This window comes from Fulmarus glacialis, unplaced genomic scaffold (assembly GCF_000690835.1).
Source record: "Fulmarus glacialis isolate BGI_N327 unplaced genomic scaffold, ASM69083v1 scaffold29819, whole genome shotgun sequence".
NCBI classification, from domain to species: Eukaryota; Metazoa; Chordata; class Aves; order Procellariiformes; family Procellariidae; genus Fulmarus; species Fulmarus glacialis.
The window spans coordinates 8964-19668 of NW_009235681.1; the positions used below are offsets into that span (position 1 = coordinate 8964).

At 38.1% G+C, this 10705-nt stretch overlaps 1 protein-coding gene across 1 annotated transcript; it reads left to right on the plus strand.

Annotated features, from left to right (window-relative positions):
* Window positions 1-919: 919 nt before the first annotated feature.
* Window positions 920-7050, plus strand: AKIRIN2 (akirin 2). Its single transcript, XM_009586121.1, has 5 exons — window positions 920-981; window positions 1348-1491; window positions 2078-2227; window positions 5981-6052; window positions 6368-7050. Exons 1-5 carry the CDS (start codon window positions 951-953, stop codon window positions 6376-6378), a joined length of 408 nt encoding a protein of 135 aa, XP_009584416.1. The 5' UTR covers window positions 920-950; the 3' UTR covers window positions 6379-7050.
* The last annotated feature ends 3655 nt before the right edge of the window (window positions 7051-10705 follow it).

Here is a 10705-nt window from a genome sequence, read left to right on the forward strand (position 1 = left end):
TTGCTTCTGCTTGGTCTAGCATAGGCTTCAGCCACTGACTGAATAAGCTTGTAGCTGAAGTTACCTGCTTCACATGGTTGCTTGCTAGAAAGTGTTCAAATAAGTACCTATTGAGGTACTGTTTACAAACATGAAAATTAGTTGAGAAGTTTCCATGGTATTATATCGGCAAAAAGGCCGAACAGAAATAGGAAGGTACTGAGTGAGTGGAGTCCTTTGCCACTCTGACGTGATCACATTGATTTGTATCTATCTAAGTTTTAGAAAGCTGTCTTTGCCAAAAGTCTGGAAGTCTCAGTGGAAGCTGATGCTGTAGGGAGATTTTTTTAAATGCATTTGAGCATTTGAAAGTAAGAATTCTTACAAAGAGGGAGTCTTTGTAAGTCTCTTTCTGTGAAAGTCTGCTGTAAAAAGTAGAAAATGGCTTTTTTTTTTTCCTTTAATATTTTACATTGTCAGAGGATAGGCAGTTAGGGCATTGATGTACCTGGGAGCCTTTTGGTACATGGAATTTCAGAGAGAAGGCAGAGAGGATTGATAGTTTTATTGCAAGGATTACTTTTTTCCTTGTAATTCTACAGTGGAGATGAGATTATTAAAAGCACTTGCTGTATTTTATTCAGTGCAATCAAATTCTGAACTACATATTGCCGTACTCCTGTAAAAAAGACTATTGATCCATCCATTGTGTTTATTTGGCTGGATCTGAGGCTGTCCAATATGTTGTGAGAGGCTTTTGTATTTTGTCTGTTGGTTTCTAATTCTTTGAGATTTTAAGCAGTAGTTGCCTTGCATATTCTGTCTAAACTGGGTTTTGCTCTCCACTTTGCTGCCCATATGCCAGTAACTATACAGAGAGGAATAGTATTTCATGTATGTGTTTTATTCTGGAGTCTTTTGTTTGTCTTTTGTTAAGTACTGTCTGGGGGAGAAAGATGATTGCAAATTAAATGTATGAAGGGAAGATGATGAATACCAGTAGTTCTGTAGCCTAATTTTTATACATGTGTATTGTATAGTTGATAGTTCCTAAATTTTAACCTTACACTGTTTATTTTTGTTAGCAGTACTCTGACACCAATACCCTGGCACCAATATCTGACCTTAACTAACAGCATTTTTGCTAGTGTTCTCCTGGTGAAAAGTCTGGAGTTAACCTGTCTTTTAGTTAGTGTCATTGTATGTCTTAGGTAAAACATGGTGGGTTTTGCAAGCCATGTTTTAAGAGTCTAGCTCTTATCATCTGTTAATTATCTACAGTGTTTGGTGTTTGAGTGGAAATAAAGTTAAGTGAAATACTGAAATGTAATTATTTTAGGCTTAATTTTCTTACTGTTTTTCTTTTAGAACAAATTCTGTACAACATAAAACAGGAGTACAAACGCATGCAGAAGAGGAGACACTTAGAAAATAGCTTCCAGCAGACAGATCCTTGTTGTTCTACTGATGCACAGCCACATGCATTTCTCCTTACTGGACCAGCTTTGCCAGGTACCCAGAAAATTCTGTGTAATTCTGCTATGTGTTCTTAGACTCTGTTTGCGTAAATAATTTTCCCTAGTTACCTGGTGATTTATGGCACCTTCTCACCAGTTATTGTTGCTTTTTTTGGCAATACTAGCATTGATCTGGAAGATTGTAGCTTCTCATTTTAAGAATCAGTAAGACACAAAGCTTGCATTGTTTTCAAGAGACCATCCTGCATAACCTGCCACTGATATTGTAATAAGCTTTTGCAAAGCAGCTATCTTTGCAAAAATACACTGTACTGTAATTTTTACATAAAATAGAAGCTTAAATTTGTAAATGGCAACTGCCATGTAAATGGTATTCACAGTGTTTGTGTAACACAGTTAGTGTTTTGATACCCATGTGTATTGTCCATTGTAGATGTCTTACTTTTTAGTGTCCAATTTTACTTTAATAGTAATTAGAACCATTCAAATGACAGAGAAAGACTTCTCCAAATGTTCTGTAAAGTTCCTTTAATGTAAAAGATGTGAAGAAAACTGGTTATAAAAATGGGTTCTGAACTACTTGTAAGTGTAAATTGGTATGCCCAAATATTTAATCTTAGGTACTTCATCTGCAGCATCATCACCATTGAAAAAAGAACAGCCCCTGTTTACTCTCAGACAAGTTGGAATGATCTGTGAACGTTTGCTGAAAGAACGTGAAGAGAAAATCCGTGAAGAGTATGAAGAAATTTTGACCACAAAACTTGCAGGTATATTATAGTCCAAAATAATGTATTAGGATGAGTTTGAAAGCTTAAAACTTTTCCTCATTTTTGTGTTATGCCATTTTTTCTGACCTAATCTGATTAAGGAATGAGATTGCATACAGGACAGAAAAAATGATGTGTAGTCTCTTTGATAGTTTTTTGTTTCTTCTGTGCTGCCTTGGATAGAAACCATGACTCCTGGGTATTACTAACCAATGGAAACAGTGGTTTTATTTCAGATAGAACTTTCTCTTGCTATCATGTTTGAATTGATCATTTCCTCCTCATTTTTTTGCCAGAAAGACTTTCTATTCTACTGGCTTAAAAGCTCTTTGTGAAGGACTTTTTTTTCCCTGCTTGGGAACTGACTTCCTTTTTCTGGAATTTGGCAAGAAGACAGTACCTAAGATTTCCCTTTCTCTTCCCAGAACTTACCATTACACTGCTGCCAGTGGTATTTGGTATCTGCCTGAGTGTCAGTAGTTCAGCTGCATTTCTGATGCTCTGTGTTTAATTGTTGTATTTCACATAATTCGGCTGCTGTTTTTGGCGCCTGATGCCAACTTACCTTTTCATAAGGATCATGTTGATGTCAGCATTGTAAATATGACCTTTCTTTCGTTGTTGAAGTTCTCTAAGCATCTTGCTAGCATTTGAGCACCTAAATTCTGTTGCATTCAGAGGTAGGTGCCTTCACAGTACGGTTCGGTGTCTAATTTAATATTTAGTGTGATAATAATGAACATTTGAGTGTGCTCTTCGGCAGCAAACCTGCTTTTAAATACCCGTGGCTGTTCTGCTTCCCACCTGAAAACACATCAGAATTAATATTTGCAAATCTCTTCAGGTGTGGGAATAAAATCTTCTACAGGCATGCCTGTGCCGAAAGTCACCAGACTTGTGTCAGGCTTGTGGGTTGCCTGTGACAGTATTGTCTCTGCACGTGAGCCTCTGTTCATGTTCTGTGCTTGCTGATCTGCCGTTGCTGTGTAAGAAATGACTATAGTTCTAAGTCCCTCTTAAATCTACATCTATTTACAACTATAACTAGAGCCTTAAATACTTCTGTTGCTTTGGGCCTAATGTTCCATTTTTGCTTTTTCCTCTTAACCTGCTTCAGCTCTGTAGAGCTTTTTTCTTCTAATTTATGTATGTTAGGAATTGGGTCATTTCTTGCATTTTTTTAAATGCATTTTGGTTAGCAGTGATCATAATAACCATTTGAAGATCAGATACATTTACATTTGTTCCAGACACTTTCTGAGTACAAACTTAGTTCTTTACGGCAGGAACCCCTCTGGCACGTTCCTTACATGTGTTCCATCTGTCAGTCCCAAAGGGAACATTTTTGTTTTTGGGAAGGGAGGGGGATGGTTTCTGTTTGGAGGGTTGTGGTTTACAGTGAGATGAGTTAGGTTTGCTTGTTCTTAGAATGGTGGTCACCAAAAGAGCTATTAGAAAGATCACGTTACTGCATCCCACATATCAAGCTAATAAATTTTCAGCATTATATGGGAATTTAGAAAGAGAGACTGCCAAAAGAATTTAGAAATTCCTTAGAAGGCCAGTTATGTTTTTCTGCTGACAGAATGATTATATCTTTCTCTAAACTTTGTACAGTAAGGTGACACTCATTCTTAAAAACTAGTGAAGTCAATGGAAATGTAACTGGAAATTCTCTAATAAATCTCAATTGAATAGCTTCTTTCAAGTGACTTAACTGACTGTTTGGATCTGAGATATTTTTCTCATTCCTTTTTGAATCACGGTTTTCTTATAGGTAGTTAGCCTTTTTTTTTCCTCTCCCATGTTCTTTGTGAGCAGAGTTGACTTTCATGCAGAGTGAGTGCTTGATAAATGGAAAACTCGGATCACTGTAGTACCCTGATTTCCCCTCCTGCCTCTGTTACCTGAAACTGCTGTGTTCGCATAAACTTGGGTTTGCAAGATTCTTTGCAGATTTTAAAACCAGAGGGAGGAGTGTAAGGGGCTAAGGGAAACTTTAGCTTGAAAGGTTTTCTAGAATCTGTTTGTGAAAAACAGCTTTTTATACTAAAGGTCAAGTTGTAGAGTATAGTAATCATATTGGTATTCGTGGCATTTAGCCACCTTTTGACTTAAAATAGATACTTAGAACACGTATGATATGGAATGCCATGGTGTAAGTATCTTTACAAGTGTTCACTTAAATTTTCAAACAGTTCACTGTAGGTTGCTCTTACCTTTGGTTTGCTTAACTTTCCCAATCTGAATGCCACAAGAAAGGGGATTTTTAGTAACCGTGGATTCTCTAAATTTCCAAAGCCATAATTTTAACAAAGATGATGCTACAAAGCAGCTGTGTGTATTGACTTAAACCTTTAAAGAAGAAAGCTTGCAAGTTGGTTTCTGGCCTTTAATACGTACTTTTAGGAAAAGTTCTAGTTGCTGTTATTTTTGGAAATGGTTTCTGGGCAACAGATCCTTCAATCTGCTCTTTGTGTTATTTTGTTGTTTGGCTAAGATCCTCGCATGGCTGCTGAAAAGCCATCAGCCAGAACTGCAGTGAAACAGAGGTCCTGCTTGTGGGCAGAGGGGAACTGGCTGCTGTGACCCCGGGCCCCTTCAGTCAGGGATGAATGTCCTTAGATCATTGGGTCAGGTCCGTACTTTGGGCTGCTGCTGCACTACTTGCTGATTACTGATACCCTGTTTACTTCAAAGGTGAAGCTCATCCCTGCAAGAGGATGGGGACTTTAATGGGGCAAACCTGTGGGACTAGGAACCACTACAAATCTAACTGCATTTTTGGTTGAAGATTGCCTTCTTTGACCTTTGCCCTTTTCTCAGAACACCCCACATTGCTGCACATGTATTTTTCCACAAGGGAGGAAGGGGAATGGAGAGGAGCGGCATCTGGTAGATATTACTCTCCTTGTTCAATTTCCTAATTCTGAAAGGTGATATCCTGCTGATGAGTGCAATATTAAAACTGAATAAAATATTGCGAATGTATTTGTATGTATGTGTGTATAGAAAGAATAATCTTTCTGGGAAATAACAATGCTTATTTCAAAGCCAATTAATACGTTCGATATCTAAATTTCATTTTAGATTACACAGTAGCTGTTCTCATGAAGTCCACCGTCAACTACGTGCCTCCTATTTGTGGCTACTTTTGTGATTGGAATTAGTCAAGTGTTAGTCACTTAGCATTTCATCCTTTTAGTTTGTCATTTGCTTTTGATTTTCTGGTGGTCACCAAAAAGAACTTCTAACTCCATAGCAAGTCCCTTTCCTGTACTTCTGTGTTTCCATTTCATTAAATTAATTTTCTTACATCTGGTAGTGAGAGGAGCAGAGAAAAGTTATGTTTCCAACCCTAGCACTGACCTTAATGCCATGTTTGCTTAACTACTCTGCCCCCATTATGGATCTGTGATTACTTCAAAATACAGAGTCGGACACTTAGGCAAGTGTTAGGTATATTGAGGTCTTTGTGTATGTGCAGCATAATTCTCTTTGAGCATATTGCGGTCTTTCCCATTACAGAAGTTTGCAAGGGAAAGTCTTAATTAAGGGGACATGTGCTGCATTGCTGTTCTTGGGGATGAAAAGGAAATGGCAGCTATGAACTGTATTAAAGTCACTTAAAACTACTGTTAGTGGATGTGTGTTTAATTTATATGATTTATATGTATAAAAAAGTAGCCTTGAATATTTTCCAGTTTGAGTTAAACTTAATATACTCACACTTCTAATGCTTCATGCTTGCAGAACAATACGACGCATTTGTGAAGTTCACGCATGATCAAATCATGCGACGATATGGAGAACAGCCTGCCAGTTGTGAGTATCTATTTCTTCTGGTTCCTATAGCAGCATTAAATTACTGAACGTTCAATAATTTAAGGGGCCATTGTTTGTTGTTAAGCTTCAGCTAGGCCCCAGGTTAAAATACTTTAAATTGGCAATATGGAAGACCGAGGTTGAAAGGAAGATGTGAGATAAAAGGCAGCTTTTGTTTAAAACATCTAAAACTGTCTCCCGTAACATGCTGTTCCTTTATTTTTGAAGCAGGTTTTGATATTGCCGTAACAGGTTTGTGATAGAGCTGGCATTTAACTCCATCATTAACTCTTGTGGTTTTTTTTCTCTTTACAGACGTTTCATGAATCACACTCTCTGCATATGTGGGCTGCCCTATACACCCTGTTTTATTGTTGCAAGCTGTCCCAGTAAAGACTTGCAGCAATGCCATATTTTTTCCCCCTGTGAACACAGGTTATTTCAAGCTTTTGTCAGTGGCAACCACTCTTATGCAGCAACTGGTTTTGGAGTGCTCCCTGATGTCAGTACCACCTGGATGTGGACCTTTGCTACCTGTAACAATACCAGTGGCCTCATTTGCTGTATCATTACAATTTGGCTTCTTATGTTAATAAGTTTGAAAAAGTAAAGGATTAAAGCTGGTGTTCTAGAAGTTGCCCTTCACTGGTTGTGTAAATAAAAATGTAGAATGACACTTCTGACTGAAGTTAGTGTGGTTTTCATAACTGTGCACTACAACAAAGCTGTAATCACAGTTAAGTTAGAATGTAATCCCAGGACAATTTTAAGCAAATAGCCCACAGTACTGCCTGTGAAATAGTGAAGGAGGGCATTTCTGTATTCCATGACTTTTTTGGGGGTTAAGAATGGGTTTATATGATTTCTCATTTTTGTAGTTTTTATTTATTCTATCAGTCTTTAACAAATGTTTATTGCTGCAATTTTTCAGTGTATCATTGTTTTACTGCCCTTGTAGTACTGGAATTTAGTTGGAAGAATAAAACATTTACTTCTAATCTGTTTGTTTTTAATATGCAGGTGAAACTTTTGCTGTGTATGAATAAACTTAAATCTGAGTGTTTAAATGAAAACTTTATTTACTAGCAATAGTGGGTGGGTCAGAATTTTAGATCAGGAGAAGGAGATGGATGAAAATCTCTGGTAATTCTTCAGAGGTGAAGAAATTTTCCTTAGATTGGCTATATTGTTTCCTGTTGTGGAAGCATGTTTGTTACAGAACTGACAAGAAACTGTTGATTTAACTTGCTGCAGCTGACTCAAACAGCTGTGCTTGTCTTCCTTCAGATTTAAATGACACATCAAAGGAAATGTGTTAGTAAGATAGAGCAGGCACTTGCACCACAAGCTGGAACTATGTAGGTATTGAAAGAGCTAAAGGTGTGTAATCTTTGTGTTCAGGGTCGAGGAGTTTGTTGTTGAATGCATTCACCTGTTTCCAGACTGCTGTATCAGTGCTGGCTGCTGCTGGCTGTGCTATTCTGAGTCTCAGTGTGGATTACTGACAAGTTACTACATGGCGAGTCCAGATCTGTGTGCTGTGGGGTAGAGGTGTTGCTTACCAAATGACTTGGGTTATCTGCTTTGGGGACTTGAAAGTCGTTTCAAAGTAATCCTTTGATTATAAACTGTTGTCTTCTCTAACTTACTATCAGCTTCTGGTTAAGTGGAAGTCTGTTGTGTAATAGATTGTTATGCCATTTCAAATTAACAGAAGAGTTTTAGTTGAAATGTAATTGAAACTTCAGCTGGTAGATACATGCATTAATTAGCTCATGCTGATGCTTATGATTTCAGAGAAGCCATGTGATGAGCTGTAGTTCTTAGTCATGAGATTACAGGTTCAGAATTGGGCACATTGACACAGTATCGGAGTGTTTTCTGCTCACTTCCCTGAAACCTATCTTACCCAAATTTGGATTCTTTTTACTCTATTTTCAGAATCTCAGAAATGGGAAATCTCTGCTAGACTCCCCTCTCAGGTATTCTGTTACTGAAGATAAAAACAAAACTATCAAGGGCTGTAATTTCTGTTGTCTGCCTCAGGGTTCTCAGTCCCTCTCCTTTCTGCTCCTCATTTTTTGACCTCCTTTTATTGTTAACTTGCCCAGGGTAGGAAAACCACTGCTTCTGGGTGGACCACTACCCAAATTCCAGCATCCTGATACGTTTCCTCTATCTCCTGTGTTCTAGAAGATCCTTGTTCTGACTTGATAGAAATGTGTATGCCTAACTGATAATTTGAGATAGGAGTAGAATTAAGATACCAGCCATTGTGATCGTCTCTGCGTCTCAGCTTATCTTTTCTTTTGGGATATTAAGAGTTATTATAAATAAGAAGTGATGTCATGTTAGCACCCAGCCACTCCTGTGCTGCTCCAAATTAACGCATAATAAGCAGTCTTCTGGCAGATTAAATATAATGCCACCATGGGTGCTTATGTGTCACAGCTGTGGTATGCTTAATTTGTGCCCGTTTTGAAAATGAGGTTGCATTCTTTGAAATTTTTCATTCTTTAACTTGCTGCTTGTTCTGTCTTGGACTTCAAACTGGCTCCTTTTCCTAATCTCAGTGCCAATATCTGATGTGGTGAACTTCACATGAAAGGCTTGTTCTAACAGGTGACTTACTCTTTAGCAGGAAATGGTTGGCTGCTTGATTACTGTTGAAAAAATTTGGAAAATTGGGGTGCTGTGAGGAGCAGGCTGGTGCTTAAAAAAAAAACCTGCTTTGGAGAGCCTTTTCAAAGGCTTTAGAGTCAAGTAGAAATAGGTAAGATTCAATAACTACTCAATTCTTGGCACTACATTTTGTGGTGGCCACATTTAGAGTATTTTTGCAATTTGTATGTAACTGCAGTCTATCCAAAAAGCAAAGCAAGCTGAGGACAGTTAATTGCAACTTAACAGAGTGAAACCAAAGATCTTGGTTAACCTGTTTTTAAGGTAGTGATGTGTAAATTCTGTTCAAGCAGATCTCAGTTACTGTATACTGATAAAGCAGCATGTACATCCTGACTGTGTGTTGATTTTTGTGTCTAGATGTGAAAGCATATAACCATAAGATTATTCAGCATTTTTCAAGGTTGAAAAGAAGAAGATTCAAGCAATTTTGTGTGCTGATGCTTGAAATCTGTCTGTGTACTCTTGAACAGCAAGACCATTAGCAGATTCTGTTAGAAACTGTGTTTTGTGAGAGCTCTCTTCATTCCTAAGTGGGGAATTGGGAAGGATTTAGCTCTCTGATTCCACGGTGGGAAGGAAAAAACCAAGGCTGGTAAAGTATTAAGAGTTCATGCTCTTGTGAACGAGTGCTCATGACCTTTGTGTTGGAAGCAATTCTCTGAGATGAAAAATGTGAGGATGAATGTTTGGCTTTTACAGGCACCTGGCTTATTCTTGTATTTTACTGCTGCTGTAGGCTCCAAGATAAAAATTACCAAGTTTGTGTTTGAAACCAGTAGTGCAGTAGTGTAAAGAGGTGTCAGAGAACAGCATCTGTAACAGTAGAGAAAAATGGTAAGCCATTCAAACAAGAGTTAACTTACTTTCAGGTCTGATTTTTGGCAGTAGTTTTGTTGAAAGATGTGGCTATTGAAGAATACAATACAGTTATCATTTCAGAGGTGAGGCTTTACTTTGCTACAGTTTCAGAGCTAGTACCACAATACCAACATTGGCTTTTTTTTTGGTCCTGTTTGCTTTCAATGAACGTTGCAGACGGAGAAGGTTTCCTGGAGTATCTGCAAAACATGTTACTACTCTGCAGACAGTTGTAGAAGCTAACATTTAAAAACATTATATATTTGCAGTTGAAATCTCCTGTGTATGTATTTCAGCTAAGGTAGGTGAGGGTGAGTTTAGACTATTTACAACAAAAAGTAGTAAAATAAATTACAGGAGAGGAGCCAAATGTAAAATTCATACTATATAGCCAGATAATCTGCAAACAGAAAAGCCTGGTATTACTAGACCCCTAGCACCAGAATGTCATTTTTGTAGCTGTAGTGTCTCTGCTGTTACTGATGTTGGTTCAGAATTTAGCGATGTGAAGCTCTTTCCAGGCAGCTAGAACTCTGACTACAAAGTCTAGCCTCTGAAGAAAGGCAAACTAAATGAAATTTATGACCAGTTTTGTTTAGTTTGTGTTTTTAACTGTCCAACCTTCCTACCCTCCTTGCTGAAGAAAATGAAATTACATAGTACTTCCTAATTTTAGTCAAGTATTGCCCCTTTATACGTCTTACAGTCTGAAGTGCCAAGTACGGAATTAAAGATTTGATCCTGAGAAACCGTATATAGCATAGCAAACGTGATTTTAAACTTAAAAATGTATGTTATTAGTTAAAGGGAACAAACAGCCATTAACTATTAATTTTTCTGTTTTAATGTCATGTTGTCTGCACATTTGGGGATTAAAAGCCATACGCTGCTGAGGCTTGCTTCTCCTTGTTTCCAAATATTTTACCCTGCAAGGTGTGAAGTTAGATGGTGTGGGCTTACCCTGCACTGGGTGAGGTCAGGGGAGGGGGGGCTGCAGGCAGGTGGCAGAGGACAGCTGTGCAGAGCACTTGGCTCCCTGTCCTCTTGCTGATCAGCGAGAGGTTTGGCTGCTTTGCTGCTCCCTTCCATTTGTCAAGGGTATTTGCAAGA